Here is an 18,506-nt window from a genome sequence, read left to right on the forward strand (position 1 = left end):
ACATTTTTCGAAATTTATTATTATTTGTGTAAATTCTACCTACCTATCTTATGTTTTCTAGAATGTCTTTCCTTAAGTTAATTTTGCATAGTTCTTGTTCCTTAGAAAAACTTTGAAATGAAATTTCATAAGTTAATTTTCCAAAATTTACATCCAACAAAGTAATGCAAATGAGAATAATATATTCATAAAAAAATTTATGAGTGATGGTGAGTGACGGGTTTTGAAAAGACCTTTTTCAAGAAAAACACATAGAATTCATAATTAATAAGGTCAAGCCACATCAAATAAAGTACGTCGCAACAACCATATCAAATAATGCACATCGCATCAGCCACAATAATTAAACAACTGCACGGTCAACGCTACAACGCCATACGTTAGGATTATTTCGCAACAATTCAACTTTGAGACATGGGATTCTCCCCTCGCCTAGACCTGTGATTCACACTCACCAGTATCATGCAAGTTACTTGGGATTTCGACCAGCATCTTGCCACATTCAATCATTTTTAGACTTGGGAGTCACACTCAACTAGTATCTCATCACCAACTTTGCTTAGGTCTTGCACAACAAGCGTTACAACGTCATATCCTGAAATCATCTCACAACAAGCTCAATTTTAAGACCTAAGATTATTCCCTTGCCTAGACTTGGGATTCACACTCACTAGTATCACGCGAGTTACATGGGATCTTCACCAGCATCCAGTCTTACAAATGCATCACGACTCACAACCACACAAATTCAATGATGGAAGAAAATAAGTTTCTTCAAATTTTCTATAAGCAATCAGCTCACCGCCTACTCTTAGCACAAATTATCATAGATTAGAAAGGCATCTCGTAAACACAATCACAAAGGAAACAATACTCAAAGATAAACGTTTATAAAGCATCTTGTTTTATCACCTTTGGAAGAATACTCATATCTATTCATAGAAAACATTTAATTGTTCACTGAAAAGCATTCATCACCCGCATTTAAATGTAGATAACATTTAGTCATCCACAATTCTTTTTAAAATAGATCTTATTACTTACAACAACAAAACTTATAAAACGTATTTGATCATTCACAGAAGAGTAAACAATCATCAGAAACATTTATAGACCACATCACTTTTCAACCAATACTTTTAAAATAGTGTATCATCCACATAAAAAATGTATAATTCATTTTGTCACTCACAATAGGTACTTAGCCTCAATTCCTTCCTTCTCGACTTTCGACTTTCTCTTTTTATCTAGCAGTTGAAGGAACCGTTTGTTCAGCATTTAGAACTTTCTCCCCTCACTTTCATCAGAAAAGCTATCACTTTGTTTTTGGGCAAAACTCCTTTTTCTTTTGGCTTCCGACCCTATTTATAAAGATCTTTCATCTTCAAGGGTCGTTTCCATGCTTTACACATGTCACTTTACTAACACGTCGCGCTATGCCACCAATATGAACTCGATACATAATCTAACCATCAATGGCGATTTGACTTTTCCTTAAGACATGTATACCTTATCTCTTTTGGGAAGCCAAACTCTTAATTGTCCGATTGTCATTTTCTCTTTTCAAAAAGTAATTGTCGTTTTCTTTCCCACAGTGAGTTGTCAAGTCACTTTGACAATACATTTACTTCCTTAGCTCAATATTTTGGACACATATACTTCTTCTCGCTTGCCAAACGCCTTGCCAGCTATTCTCACCATGTTGCTTACCTTCCCGCGATAGAATATTGACTTATGTGTTTCTCTTTACATCGCCCACTCTCTTTTCGCATCTCTTCTCGCAGAATTTCTCAACACTTATTTGAACAACCTCCCGTGAGGGTCCTTCACCACAAGACTTCCTTTTCCGAATTAGGGACTCACATAATAACTTATTAAATGTATTCATATTTATACATAAAATCTTGTTATTTTCTCCAAAAAAAAAACAATACCCAAATAAGTATATTTTATCATAAATTTTAAAAATATAACTTTCTAATCATCCGGTTTTAAATAAAATTAAAAACATGCTTTGAATTTTTTAATAATATTTTAAATAATTCTACTACTTAAAGTTAGAAAATCATTTTTAAATTTATCTCCTTTCTAAAACTATTTTAAATTTTAAATATTTGTCATTATTTAATAGTTAAAAGTTATATAACTTACTTTTAAAGGCTTAAACCATTTAGGATGAGTTTTGATAACCATTTTTCCTTTTATATTTTTAGTTTTTTTGTTTTCTAAAACGATAGTTGTAGACACAACTTTCACGTCCAAATTTTTTAATACTTTTTGTTAATGGTTTTAAAAAATCAAATCAAATTTTGAAAAAACAAAAAGCAACTTTTAAAAATTTATTTTTTATGAAGTATAATTAAGAACTCAACTGATATACATAAAGAAAAATAAAAATCATTGTAAAAAACAAAAAGTAAACTTAATTTTGAGAATCCAAAAATAAAAATAAAATAGTTATCTAATGAAATAAAGAAAAAAGAAATTGCCAACACATTTAGAAAAAAACAACTCATGGTCCCAATTTTTTTTGCATATTGCGAATATGCAAATTTAGTGATATTATACGATAATCATAAGCTGTCATAGGGCTATCAGACAATAATCATAATTTATTCGAGGACTATTAGACGGTAATTATAGAACTATTAGATAGTTATCACATTTAAATTTACTATTTTTGCAAATTTAGAAAATATTGTGATATAAACTCTATTATCGTAAACTTTCTAGTTATTTTTGTGAAATTTTCAAAAAGGAAATGAGGTTGCTAGTTGAAGCATTAAAAAATTAAATAATGCCTATTTTAGAAAATTTAAGGACTAAGAATATATATATTTTAAAGTTTATAAACAAAATAGATACAACGTATGACATGATATGCATATACATGTGTATTCTTTAAAATATGTATACCAAAAAGACAAATTTTTGTATTTTTTTTAAAGAGGTAAAAGAAAAGAAAAAGAAAAGATCCAATGGGCAGCAAGTTTTTATTTTGTGTGTGTAGTTGAAAGTAGGTGTTCCCCTCTCTGTGTTATTGAGATTATATAGAGCGGATGTTTAAGACGAGATTTCCCCCACCCCTTTCTTCACTCCTTTTTACTCCAAAAAGGAATTTTTTTCTTTTTAATAAATATAAATATAAATAAAAACCACCCTGCCCCTGCCTGTAGTAAGTAAGGTGCAGCAGCAGCATCGGCATCAGCAGGTGGAGGAGGGAATCGGAACCCAATGAAACAAATGGGTTTCTGTTTCTCATTAACATTACTGCCATCTCCTCCCACCTTTTTACTTCTACTTCTTCTCTTCCTCGGCCATTTCCACTATACAAATGCTCAATTTTCCAACAATAACAACACCCTTTCTTCTCTCGCTGCCGGAAACTGCAACCTCTACCAGGGCAAATGGGTTTTCGACTCTTCCTACCCTCTCTACGACTCTTCCACTTGCCCCTTTGTAGATCCACAGTTCAATTGCCAAAAGTACGGCCGCCCTGACAAGTCCTACCTCAAATATCGCTGGCAGCCCTTCGCCTGTGGAATTCCCAGGTAATAACCTCGGCCATTCCAGAAACAAAAAAGCAGAGGATTACTTAATTAATTAATTAATTTGATTATACTTTTTCCTTTTTGCAGGTTTAATGGGTTGAATTTTTTGGAGAAATGGAGAGGGAAGAAGATCATGTTTGTGGGAGATTCATTGAGCTTAAACCAATGGGAATCGTTGGCTTGTATGATTCATGCTTCCGTTCCTAATTCCCAGTCCTCATTTGTTAGAAGAGATGGTCTTTCTTCTGTTACTTTTCAGGTAACCTAACCTAAACTATAAAATTTAAAAAAATAAAAAATAAAAAACAACTCTTCTTTTTTCTTCTATTTTTAATGTTTTCTTTTAGATATATAAAATTGTTCACTTTGAATTTGTTTTTAATTTTTAATTTTTAATTTTATCTTTTTTGTGTTTTGGTAGCACTGATCAAGAGTTTGTGTGTTTGACATGACTTTCTATAATAATGATGCTTGTAAATCTAGAAAGGAGAAATGTTTCGGAACACCTCACAAGTACATATAAACCTCTTTTATTTATTTATTTATATTTTAAAACAATATCACTGTTCATATATTTATTATTTAATAATTGGAAACAAAAAAAAACCTTTTTAGTACATTTGATTTTTATTATAATTCTAATTTTCTCCTAAATACTTACATTTATTGTTTAATACTAATCTTTTTAGATTGATTTAATTAAAAGAATTAAAATCATTATATTTACTGTTTTTCATCACTTTCAAATTCAAGTTTAATTTTTCAATTCCATAAATATATTAAGAGTAATTAAGACAAATTAACAATAATGAAATACTTAGTTTTAAAATTAAAATTAAAGTATAAATCTGAAAATCTAATAATCCAATTGATGCAAAAGTTTAAAAAGAAATATTTATAAATGTAGAAACGGACGAAAAAATAAACTCAAAATCTAATCAGAAAAGAGTAATTATTTTTCTAATAAGAATGTTTTGAAACAAAACAAGTGGTTTCTAATATTTATAATGAATTTTCTTGTTAATAATAAATATGATGATATATATACACACAATTATAGCTTGCATATACATAAATATATTGAGAATAGAAAGTAATGAATTAGAAACATCTCAAACAGTTCGTAAAGAGTACTCAAATCTAATCCCAAATCTTGACCTTGGTTTTCTCCTTTTGTTAGAATATCAAAAAATTTAAAGTAAATCAAATTTTAAAATGGAAATGTGATCAATTACATGGGATTATAACTAATCATTACTTTTTCCCAACAAGAAAAATAAAAACCGCTTTTAGTACAATTTTTATGTAGTCTTAATATTTGAGTGTAGTTTCTTCTTAATTTATAAATTTTTCTTTTTCTCTTTTAATTTTCAATGGTAGTTTTTTTATTTGACTCTAGATCTAAACGCTAATTTAATTCTATTTGACGAAAAGTTAATGCGAACTAATTTATTTAATAAATTTAAACTAATGACTAAATTTGGTGATCAGTAAAAATGGTAAAATTTTAAAGTCTAGAAGGTGAATACCATAGTCAAAGAAAAAAGGATTTTCCTAGTTAAAATTAAAAATCATAAGAGAAAAAAAAAAGTTTATGAAACGGAATTTAGGGTAATATTATATTTGAAAAGAAAATGGATTAGTGAAAAGAATAAAATAAATGGGGATTCACTTTTTTGAATTTGTATTGGTGAGCGTAGAGAATGAGGCAGTGAAAGCGGAGCGTGATTGGCGGTTCCTAACATGTGACCCTCTTCAATCTTACTTTATGTTTTCCCTCCAGTTTTCTATATTAATTTTAATAACCCCTCTGCCCTCATTTAATGCTTGTTTTTTTTAAAAAAAAATATACTTTTAAATTAATAAATTTATTAAAGTAATATTTAGTTTTTTTTTTTTAAAAAAAGGTAAAAGTTAAATATATACTGAATTTGTTCAAATCACCTGCCAAGAAAATATTAAATAAATTTATTTAGAAAGTAAAATTAAGTATTATCACTTGTTTATTAGGAATAATTAGTGACATTATTGTTTTGTTATGGTCCCCTTTGATGGCCACCAAAGTAGCAAGTGTATGTTTATATGGTCTAAAACCAATTGTCTTTATTATTCTACCTATATAAACAAAAAGTATGCTTTTAGGGTAAATAATAAATAAGTGAACCACCCCTTTGGAAACAATAACCAAAGGCAAAGCCATGCCCAATACTTAATTCCTTAAAAATTAAAAAATTTAAAAATAAAAAGCAATTTTTTCTTTTAGTTTTAATTGGTGTAAATATCCTAACTAACCTAATTGGTTTCAACCCATTCCTTGAAGGTTTGTTTATTATTTTCACACGCTTCAATTCTTAGGCCAACCCCTACTACTTATTTACTCTCTTTCTTGTTTTCAGTAGCTACTATTTATTACTTGGTCAAAGGTTAGATTATGGGATTAATCAATTAACTTTTACACTCATGCTCTTTTCATTTTTTATACATCCAAAAGTTTTCCTTTATTTTTTCAACTCTATTCATTCTCTGCATTTAAAATAAGTTATAATTTTAGACTATAATCTATCTGTTGCCTATTTCAAAAACTCTTTTACTATTTTACATTCATCATTTTTTTCTTGGTTACCGTGCTTACCATTTTTTTTTATTCTAGACACCTAATAAGAAACCTTTGACATATTCAACTATGAAAATAAATGAAAACAAATAAATTAAAGAAATACATAATTCCATAAACACTTAATCTTAAGACATTGTCTAAATAACTTTTCAATTTAAGCATTTTATCTCTCTCCAACTTCTTCCTTTGATTTAATTCTGATTTCTTAGTTTAATCGCTAAAATAAATATTCTCTGTCTTATTAAGAATTCAATTTTTATATCCATTCAACTGGCTTGTTTGGTTTTTTTTTTCTTTTCAAAAAGTTGTTTGAATACATCATATATAATTATCTAACATGTTAAAAAGTCAAAAAAGAAAAAAATTGTGAGAAATTGAAAGTACAGTTAAAATTACAAGTCTCGATGTTAATAGATTCATTAATTCAAGAAGACTATTAAAATTAATAGTACTTTAGGGATTGACAGAAAAAAAATTGTAACTAAACTTTTAGGAAAATTTTCAAAAAATAGAAAAATTGACAAAGTTGTAAATATTTTTGTCAGATGTATGTCTTTTTTTATAATTTTTCTAAATTTGTTATGTTTAAAATATAATGAAACCAAAAAAATTAAAATTAACTACAAAATATAACAAACTTGATTGAATTTACTAAAAGAATGTATTTTGTAAATATTTTCAAGTTATCCACGAGAACTTTTCAGGAAAATTGTAATCGAATGGCAGCGTTTCTTGCAGGTTTACGGAGTAGAGCTATGGCTATATAGAACCCCGTACCTAGTGGACATGGTGAACGAGAAGATCGGCACAGTTCTAAAACTTGACTCTATAAAGAGCGGAAACGCATGGCGAGGAATGGACATGCTCATCTTCAACACTTGGCATTGGTGGACTCACACCGGAAGTTCTCAACCGTAAGCATGTTTCTTCAACTCCTAAGCTCTCCGTTTCCCCCTGTTTTTTCACCTTCCTTAATCCTTACAATTTCAACAAAACACGAACCAGATGGGATTACATTCAAGACGGAAACAGAGTCTTGAAAGACATGAATCGTTACGTAGCCTATTACAAAGGACTCACTACATGGGCTAGATGGGTTAATCTCAACGTCGATCCTTCCAAAACCACCGTCTTCTTCCTCGGAATCTCCCCCACTCATTACATGTAAGTTAACCCCTTATATATTGTGATTTAAATCAAGATTGTAGCAAATGGGGTTTGATGGAGAATTTGGTTTCAGTGGCAGAGACTGGAGCCAGCCTACGAAATCATGCTCCGGCGAAACAGAGCCTTACTTCGGAGGGAGGTATCCTGCCGGAACGCCGATGGCTTGGGTGGTTGTTAATAAGGTTCTGAGTAGGATTAAGAAGCCGGTGGTGTTTCTGGATGTGACCACTTTGTCTCAGTATCGGAAGGACGGTCATCCGTCGGCGTACAGCGGGGAACATTCCGGTACCGATTGTAGTCACTGGTGTCTGCCTGGGTTGCCAGATACTTGGAATGAGCTGTTGTATGCACATCTCTTTGGATGAGGGTTTGCTTAACAGTTTCACAGATTTGTGTTTGTTATTATTATTATTATTTTTTTTGCTTTCTTAATGCGTAGGAAGAAGGAGGAATAAGGATTATAAATTAATTTGGTGTCAATTAATTTAATTTGTAATTGTAAATTGAATTGTTGTTTGTTGTAATTTGGAAGGGTATAGCTCAAGATTAGATTTGAGTTTTAAGAATGAATTGAATTTGGGGATTTACATAAAACCATTATTTCAACTTTAAATTTGAACTTTTGGAATCCACCCTACTAAGTTTTTAAGTTTTGACAGATTAATAGCAATAGCAAAAGCAATGCTGCACACACTGGAAAAAAGAAAATCACACAAACACGAAAGTTGAAATGCAACTGTAAAGAGTGAAAACACTAAAAAAAAATAGTTGAAAATTGTAAGATCATAAAAAAATTGGTATTACAATTTGATGTGGAAGGCTCAATCCAAATTTTGAATTATATTACTATCACGAAGGCATTGCATTAGTAACCTCCAAACATGTCAATAACAGTAAGTCTTAAAAATCAACTTAAATTCTCCTAATTAGTTTCAAACTCAAGGTTTGTAAATTGAGTTTAAAACTAATATACAATACCTTAATTTAATTATTTAAACCCAGCTTTAACACATGAAACTTATTGAAGTCTAAACTAAGATGTGTTCGTATGATCGTGAAAGTACCAACTTACCTAACAGAAGCTTCAAGTGAGACAATTACACCCGTCAACCTTGTTATTAGTTAAGACTATTTTATCTGGTTGTGCCTTGTTGTGTTTGTTATTCATTCCTCAGTTTACTCACCAATAAGAAAGAAGATATGTGGTGGGCCTGTTTTGGGCTTTTCTTAATATTTGTTTTGATTATAGTTATAAATTTAGCAATTAAATTTAAAATAATTAAATCTATAATAACCTTTTAAAAAAATTACAAATATAACAAAATTTGTCAAATTCTATCCATGATACAAGTCTATCCTCGATAGATCATGGTGTAAATATTGGTTTATCACTAATAGACCATACGAGTCTATAAGTGATACAAGTCTATCAGCGATAGTGCGATAGTTTTGCTATATTTGTAATTTTTTTAAAATATTGCTATATCGTTAATTATTATTCCTCAAATAGTCATCAATTACAATTTTTCTTATATTTATGAAAAATATTGAGAGTATTTAACTCATATCACCTAAAATGGTAAAACATTATAAATTTGACTCAAATTGAAATGTTATAAATTGACTAATATTTTATATAAATATATGACTCAAATTATCGATTTATCCATTTTTATCATTAATAATATATTAAAAAATAGAAAAATGAACATGATTAAGATTTACATTTATGGATATCCTATGTATAGTAAGTGATTAATTCTGGTAATATTATAATAAAAATTATATCTTAATTATTTTTCATTTTGTTCAGAAACCTAATCAACAAAATAAATCATAATTTAAGACATTTATGGAATTTTTCTGTAGATTTAGGTTTTTGTCTAAATCTTTCAATATCTAGAGAAAAGACTTAAATCTACTAAGATATTTCATAAACGTCCTAAATTAAGATTTATTTTCTTGATTAGGATTTCATATATTTTTTAGACAATTATAATCTTATCATAATTATTAGAATTTTTGAAATTAAATTCAAATTATTTCCTTAATTAGATTATATTCAATTTACATATTAGGTAAATGATAACTTTCTTGTTTATGCTATTAATTAATGTACACTGTGGAAATTATTTAGAAATAGTTTATTAATTCAATATAAAATGAAATCTTTTTTAATATGGAATAATTTATTAATAAAAATATAATTATATATCATTATTTTCATCAAACGTTTAAGAATCTATGAAGTTTATTTCGACGCCGGAGACAAATTCGACTTCTTCCTCCTTTAATTTCGTTCTTTTCTTCTATCAATTATGGTGTCTTCAATATCGTTCTTCATAGTTTCCTATTTGGTCTTTAGTATATTTCGTCCTTTCATTTTTCTTCAAACTTCCGGTTAGTTTTCTTTCTCAATTGCTCTCAATATTTGGTAGTCCTATACATGGTACTTTACTTAGGTATTGCTTACACACACACCACTTTTTATTGCTAACTTTTTATTCTATTATATTGCTTACATATATATACCACTTTTTATTGCTAACTTTTTATTCAATTATATTGCTTACACATATATACCCCTTCATATTTACAATATCACATATACAATGATATACAACTATACGTTCGTTAATTTTTTTTGTTATTTTGTTTATCATATAGTAATATTAAGTTCTCAGTCATATAAACATTTATATTTTCAATATACTATAAACTACATCATTTCGACAGAATTTGGGTTTAAATTATATGTTTATATACTAAATATTACTAAAACAGTAATAAACGACACATTCTCAATGTATGTATTATAGACAGTGAAAATATCATACATACATACTATCACTTTATATATATTTTAAATGATCAATATACACGTAAGCTATAATAGTTTTGTTATGTGATTTAGTATATATATACCCCAACTTATTTACAATATTAATATATAGTGACATATATTCTAATATTTTTTTGGTAGGATGGCCAGAATTGCAGTCTATTTCGATGGTTTTTTCAACGAATCTAACAATTATGTTAGTTTTAGTGTGTCTGAAATAATAGTTGATGAACATAGGTGCTATAAAGAATTGTACAATGTCCTTAGATCCAAATTAGGTAGTTTTATTGATATGAACAATATTGATATATACATTTGCCGTCCTATAAAATGTCTTAAGAAAGATTTGTCTATAAGGAATGATAACGATGTTAAATGGGTTTACCATATAATAACATCGAACGTTGAATAACATATTTTCCTTATTTTCCATTATGTTCTTTTAGCGATTTGTTTGGGTTCATGGTCCTCAAGTTTATTTCAAACTTGAAATTCATTCAATTGGGGGTCATTTTTTTTAAAAACATAGATATGTCTAAGATAGATTCCAACTTTGCACTAAAATTCTCATTTGCAGTATATTCATATATGACCAGAAATACCTCGTTCAAATGATCATTTCCAGCCCTTTTTTTCGCACTTCTCTTTTCCATCTTTGTTTCTGTGCACATTTATGTTTAGTACAATGTCATTACAACAAAAATGACATTATATGATATTTCAATATAATCCAAATGTGAAAGAGAGAAGAAAAAACTATCACGAAATGTCAAAATGCGCATTTTTAACCGGAAAAAAGTTGTTTTTGGATTCTACTTTTCATGACAGTTTTTTGGTGTCGTAAAATTAAAAAACATTAAATAATTTATTTATTTAAATTTATTAAAATAAAACCTAATTAAAAATCCCTCAAATCATACACCTTCTTATCCCTTTCTCAAAATCGCCTTCCTCTTCGAACGTTTTCCACCGACCAGACCATAAGACAAATAGCCACCCTCGATCTCTCTAGACGCCACGACCATCTCCAAACCCCATCACCTTCGACCAGACCATCGTGCATCGTTTTCCACAGTCCGTCTCCAGAAGTCCTCGCCCGCCATCAACAACATTTCCTCAGGTTAGGTTTTGTTGTTTTCTCTCATTCCTCTTCTTATTCTTCCTTCCCATTTCTTTCTTATACCATAGCAGTACTCTCTTAGACTTTTCTCTTATCTCCCCCCGCCTCCCTCTTGAAGAGACGTACTGCAATTTAGAGCTGCAAATTGTGCTTCAACGGGGGTCAAATCTCAATCTCAAAATCGAATAAGAGTTGCTAAACTTCATTTCTTCTATGCAATTCTTCTGTTGCAGTTTGCTACTTTCGGATTAACAGCCGCATCCAAGTTTCATCGAGAAAAAGGTACGAAAGAGGAGGAAAAAGTGGAATTAATCTGATCGTGGGGAATGATATATTGAGTTAGCTCACTAAACTGTCGTTAAAACTATCCTCAAGTATCTTAGGACAACGAGGGACTACATGCTTGTGTATGGGTCTAAGGATTTGATCCTTACAAGATACACAGATTCTGACTTTCAAACGGATATAGATTGTAGGAAATCTACTTCAGGTTCATTGTTCATTCTTAATGGAGGAGCTCTAGTTTGGAGAAATAAAAAGATAGGATGTATGTTGACTCCATCATGGAGGCAGAGTATGTCGCAACTTGTGAAACTGCTAAAGAGTCTGTTTGGCTTAGAAAATTCTGGACTGATTTGGAAATTGTTCCAAACATGTCAAAGCCAATTCCACTTTAGTGTGATAATAGTGGGATTGTGGCTAATTCTAAGGAGACCAGAAGCCACAAGCGTGGAAAGCATATTAACCACAAGTATCACTTGATTCGAGAGATTATGAATCAAGGGGACTTGATCGTTACATAGATAGCTTTGATACACAACATTGCTGATCTGTTTACAAAGTCTCTCACCACTAAGGTGTTTGAGGGTCACCTAGAGAGTCTGGGTCTACGTGACATGTCACATTTAATCTAGGACAAGTGGGAGATTTACTAGGTGTGTATTGTGTGCCCTAGTTTCTTGTTTTGTGTATTATTATAATGTTTTAACTTTTATGTTGTACACCCCACTAAATTTAGGACAAGCGAGAGATTGTTGGGGTTTATGCCCTAAATCTTGTGGTCTTGTAGTTTGTAATTGTATATATTATACAAACATTTTATTTATCTAATAAAATAAAGTGTTTTATTTTATTTGATATTTAGTTGCATTAACCCATAAAATCAATAAACTAACATCTAAGGTTATAGAAACATCTAAGGTTATCTTCTATAACCTATACATAAATGTGAAGACATACAAGTGGACTATGTTTAAGTGATAACCTAAATGGTCTATAGTAGATGGATAAAGCTGGATACCTTATCCTAATGACACTACGAATATGGCATGCTTTGTAGTTGTTACAATTGTTCTTAAGTACTACAAATGATTTGATTTTAATCATTCATGTTGAGACCTTAAAGCAGGAGTATTCTATACAAAGAGTTTGTATAAGACCGAATCATGAAATAAATAGTCTCTCAGATTAACACTGTTACTAATGGATACTATATTTCACCAAGATGACCATAGGTGACTTGACTTGAATTCTGAGTGAGTTGTGAACTCCTGCCTATAAAGGCAGTCATTTGATTTGCATGGGTGAGAGTGACCTATGTCGCTGACTCAATAGGCCTACCATTTTAGAGATTCATCTGATTTGAGAGTTGAGAACACAACTACACAAGAAGGAATTCACTCATTCTCTATAGATAGAGTAAGTAGAGAAATTGTTCTCTTAAGGGCTTTAACAATGTGGGGTCACACCCTCTTTTGACCCGAGAGAAGTTTACTTATAGTGGGACTATAATTATTGTTCATTAGAAGAATTAGTGGTACTTAAGGAGTTAGATGTAACTATAGGGGTAAAACGATAATTTTTGGTCTAACTGTACTTACAAGCAATTTGTGAAAGGTCATTGTGCTATTGATTGTTTATGTCTAATGGACACAAAAATATATCTAAGTAAGAAGAGTGCAACTATTGGTTTTTAGTGAAATGACTGATAGTTAATGAATATGAATTAATTTAGTTAAAGAGTTTAATTAATTAATCTCACATCATTGGAGCTTCAATATGTAGGTCCATAAAGTCCCATTGTTAACTCAAAAAGGATAAATGAGAATCAAATTTATTTTGATTTAATTTGAACTGTTCAAATTGATTAAAGAGAATAAATTGTATATGATACAATTAATATAATGTATTTGATACATTATAATATAAAGTTTTTAAGACAACTTAATATTCGAATATGATTCAAACAATAGTAATAATATGAATAAGATTCATAAATAAACTATAGATTAAAATTAATATGAATTCGATTAATATTAGAACTATAAATCATATTAGAAGATCTAAATCATTGGTTATATTATATATGATCTAATATAAAGTTAATATTATATGAGATATAATATAGTTTAAATTTATATTAATTTTAAATTAATATAATTTTAAATAAAAGAATAACTTCCAAGGGAATTATTCTACATGATGGGGAGATGAAGTTATTTGATAACTTCCCCTCCATCTCTAGATATATGGTTAAAAGATACAAATCTTAACAAGCTCTTGATGTGCTATCTCTTCTCTGTGTTCTCTACGATTTATTTGTTCAAAATAAAAATCTTTTAAAAATTTTCTTTTAACAAAAAAAATAAATAAATAAAATCACAGTAGTCCACAAACTCTCTATCGATTTTTATTTTGAGGATAACAAGGAAGACACTACTACAAAAACAGGTTCCCTTGACGTTTTTTAACTGTCAAGAGACCATATTCTTGACAGTTTTAAAAACGTTGTTGAAGCCAGCGTCAAGAAAGCCAAAGTTCTTGACGGTTGATAAAACGTCAAGAATAGTGACCGTTGACGTTTTATAAACGTCAAGAATAGTGAATGTTGACGTTTTATAAACGTCAAGTTTACATATTTTCATGATATTTTAAAACCGTCAAGGCTGGTTTTATTTATGACAGTTTAAACACGTCAAGAATGCACTGGTTTATGACATTTTAAAGCCGTCAAGAATGGTAATGTTCATGACATTTTAAAACTGTCAAGAATGTACTTGTTCATGACATTTTAAAAACGTAAAAAATGCAATTGTTTATGACATTTTAAAACCGTCAAGCATATTTTAATTTTTTTAAAAAAAAGAAATTTTAATTAAATTAAATAGTCCTGATCTAATGCAATTGTTCATGTATTGTGCTGATCTAATAGTCCTGTATAGTTGTCCAGCAACAGTTTCATTCTATATATGATCAATGATATTCATCAAATATAGTTTCAAATCTCAAGCATATATAAATAAAACCATTCATCATATATATATAATCAATTCCAAGACTTTACATATAGATATGAATATTTCATGACTTTACATATATATGAATATTCTATTACATTGCCATGAATCTAACTCAACTTAGAAAATCACAAAACATGCTAGCTATAACAAATCTAATCAAAAGTATACCAATGAACCCCCCCTCCCTCCTCCAATATGAACAATTCAAAAGAATTATCATCTAAAGTTTCTATACATAAAGTTTCAGATCATAATAAGCGCCACAACACAAAAATTCCTACTTCAGAATCACAAAATATTGGTCACAATTATATGTACGAACCCAGAAAGTCAGCTAACTCAACTCGCACCTCGTCTAGTTCTGTCTGTGAGTATGATCTTCGTGTATCAATCTATAAACATGCAAAATAAATTAAATGAATTAACTCACTATGCAAATAAACCAATTAACTCATAAAACAAATAGTTTGATATATAACATACCGCATCAGATATGACAATTCTTCCCCTAGTCACAATTTCTCTCATATACCTCATGACGTAGTATCCACACTCAGTACTACCGACTTGTAGAGGACACTATATAAAATCAACAAATTTGAATAATAAAGTAATCCTAATTGCTAGTAGTCTACAAAATATAATGACTTTAAATGTTTATACTTGCCTTTACCGTTCGCCATAAAGTTTGTTTTCTGCTTTTTTTAATGTTCTTTTGTGACTGAAACATCGCTATTGCTCTGTTTTGACAAGATAAGATTGAACAAATTTTTAAATATTGTATATGCACATAAGAATCAACACTAAATGATATACTATATTAACTTACGTGTCTGTTACGTATCTTATAGTTGACTTCGATGTTGTCCTTAGTGAGTCGAGGTAGAATACTGTATCATCATACGCATTTATGGCCAGCAGTGCCCAATGACCCCTAATTATACAAAATATTAGTACTAGTTTTTTGTAATGCAACTAATAAAATAACTTGACTTACCCAGGATTAAAAGGAGCAAGAACTATTTTGTTATTCTTTGAGACCATCAATTTACTGCATAAGTTTCAAACTCGAGATTCTTGTGAGTGTCCGGTAGAGGTGAGGGACGGATCTACAAAGACGTACTGTATATTTTCCTTTGAACCAAGAACAGATGAATACAAGTACCTACAAAATATTATAAACTTGTAAACGAGATACATAAATTTAGATCTAAAGAAATGAAATTGACTTATGTCATATAGGCCACCAATGTAAATGTTTTGACCCCATTCATGTTACAAAGGTCAATAATGTCCTCTCGGAGCACAAAAGTCTTTCGAATAATACCAAAAATGTCAACATGTAGTGGAATAGTGATACTAGAATCTTTCTCCATTATGTTCTCAGCGTATCTGAGAATCAACTTCAAACCTATTGGCAAAATTTACGTCGACTAACAGACAACCTCTCTTTCCTTGTGCATTTTTATTAAGACTCTCTCTCCTAGTTCAAGAAAAACATTCACTTTCAATACGATATGAATATTAAACATTTGAGTTTATTAGAGGATCACATACCTTAAAGATGTCAAGCTCTACTTTGTTGTCATTTGCATTGATCTCCTACACCTCTTTCCCTTCGATTTTATCTATCAACTTACTTTTCCCTTTGATTATTTTCATCGATTCACTCTCTAAGATATTTGGCTTCAAACAGCTACTATGTCTAGATAATGGTCTAGACAAGTTTGAGTGGATATGTGCTTCTAATTCGCTTACGCGCCTTCGAAGTTCTTTATTCTCAAGTATAATCTCCTCCTCACGTTTTGATGTCTTTTATACAGAATGAAAGTAAGTGGTAGGAGTAACATACCCACCGACCCCACGAACACGACCATGATGCTCTTTTGTACCCAATGCTTGAGTTAAGACATCGTTAGAAGAGTGTCCTACGAATCGATGTTTGTTACTCACCGACCCCACGGACCGAAGTTTGGCCAAATAGTTTTTAAAATTCTTGACGTTTAATAAAACAACTTTCTTGACGTTTTAAGAACGTCAAAAAATTAAAAGATATTTCTTCATGTTTTAAAAACGTCAAGGGAAAATTTATCTTACTTGACGTTTCATAAACGTCAAGAAAGTTGTTTAAAAAAAATCTTAGACCTTTTTTATTAAAAATAAAACTTTCTTGACGTTTTTTTTCGAAAAACGTCAAGAAAGAAAAACTGCAAACGTCAAGAGAACCTGTTTTTGTAGTAGTGAGACTTCGTGGTGTTCTTTAGGAGGTTCAAGAATTCTTGGGAGATTCTAGAAAGGTTAGTTTTCTTTTCTTATTTTCCTCTATAGAAACATATTTAGGTATTTTCTCTAAATCTTGTATATGTTTCAAGTTGAATTTCTTTTGTACGACGTTCACACGCTTCTGCTATAAGAATTTCATTCTTTCACCACTATATAACGAATAAAAATTCGAACATATGTCATCCTTAAATTATTGTGAGTTTTGTGATATGAAAATCAATATACCTCCAAATTACAAGACAATCAACTTATTGTTGAATAAACTAGATTGAATACCCCAACAACAACAATCAAATGAACCAACAAAAAGCAGTAAAAGAGCAGAAACAATAATACTCAAATTAGCGATAATCAAAGGCGAAAAGAATAAATAAATAATCAAGGCAGCAAATTCTTAAAGAATATCAACCCAATCGATTAAACATATGATTTAAGGTTTCGAATGGATAAAATTTTTGCAAATCAATTGAAAATCACCATTAAAATTGCAATTTAGTGTTGTAAACAACCTATGTTTATTTTTTGCTAAGTGTATAATTTTCCATTACGCACAAATGAAATATTGGAACTCTCACCAAAAAGGACACAAATATCTAAATGAGACAATCTAACAATCAAAGAACTTTTTTTTTAAAAAAAAATATAGATCTAGACAACAATAGAATGATCAAATGGAAAGATTTTTTTCTCACAAATTTTCACATAAAATCTAGATCTGGACGACAATGGAGCAAAAATCAATAAACAAGATTTTCACACAAACTAAAAAGTTATCACTTACTAAGAAGTTCAGTAACCAAAGAAAAGTCACCTTGCCACGTTATTCGAACTCCCTCACCACATTGAGTTGCCTCTGTCTGATTCCTTTCACCCTTCGTTCGAAGATGTGGCAAAAATAGGAGATAGAGAGAAGATCGCATAGAAGACGAGATCACATGAAGAATGAAGTTGGTCGTGTTTGTGACTAACGATCATAGTCAGTTCATTCATTGAGTCGACGTCCAAACCATTCGTTTGCCACCTGACAAGGAAAAAATAGTGGAAAGGAGAAGATCGAGGGCAAGAATGAAAGCATGGAATTCGAGGGAAAGAGTGAGAAGCATGGAATTAGGATTTTTTTTACGAGGATAGCTATGACATTTCAAATCAAATTTGTCCAAAAAAATCTTCTTTTAAAAATGTAATCCAAAAAATCCTTAACACCATCAAGTGTGTCCCCTTTTTTTTTTTTTTGTTTCTATGCTTTTGATACGTCTATATAATGTTAGAAAGAAGACAAATGCAATATTTGAGAGACATAAAGTCACGTGTAAGAGCTCTAATATGCGTAATAACATAAGGTTATAAAAAAAGAAAAACATATAGAATTAACCTAAAACTAATATTAATCTTTGGTTCAAACATGAAGATTTTGTGAGATTTCAATTCATAACGGATTTCAAATGAATTTCGTAGTATATTACCACGTGATAAAGAGAATGGTTTAAAATGCTCGGATTTCGAACGATTTCATAGACGAATTTCAAAGTAAATTACATAATTCTTAACCTCCTCATTTTCTAGTTTTCAATTAACACAATCATACATAAAAGTTTATATTAGTAAATTCTTAACTTTCTTTTATTTT

General features: G+C 30.0%; 1 protein-coding gene and 1 long non-coding RNA gene across 2 annotated transcripts; one reads left to right on the forward strand and one right to left on the reverse strand.

Annotated features, from left to right (window-relative positions):
- The first annotated feature begins 3,035 nt into the window (after nucleotides 1-3,035).
- On the forward strand, nucleotides 3,036-7,954 carry LOC101205461 (protein trichome birefringence-like 39). The gene is made up of 5 exons (XM_004149323.3): nucleotides 3,036-3,551; nucleotides 3,639-3,810; nucleotides 6,907-7,082; nucleotides 7,174-7,332; nucleotides 7,409-7,954. Exons 1-5 carry the CDS (start codon nucleotides 3,235-3,237, stop codon nucleotides 7,698-7,700), a joined length of 1,116 nt encoding a protein of 371 aa, XP_004149371.1. The 5' UTR covers nucleotides 3,036-3,234; the 3' UTR covers nucleotides 7,701-7,954.
- A 6,768-nt stretch (nucleotides 7,955-14,722) lies between these two features.
- Nucleotides 14,723-18,085, reverse strand: LOC116404715. Its single transcript, XR_004217739.1, has 5 exons — nucleotides 17,691-18,085; nucleotides 15,594-15,761; nucleotides 15,426-15,530; nucleotides 15,080-15,336; nucleotides 14,723-14,988 (listed from the first exon to the last, which is right to left on the reverse strand). It is a non-coding gene; the product is annotated as an uncharacterized LOC116404715 (long non-coding RNA).
- Nucleotides 18,086-18,506: the final 421 nt, after the last annotated feature.

The sequence above is a fragment of the Cucumis sativus genome, chromosome 6, assembly GCF_000004075.3.
Source record: "Cucumis sativus cultivar 9930 chromosome 6, Cucumber_9930_V3, whole genome shotgun sequence".
Taxonomy (NCBI): Eukaryota; Viridiplantae; Streptophyta; class Magnoliopsida; order Cucurbitales; family Cucurbitaceae; genus Cucumis; species Cucumis sativus.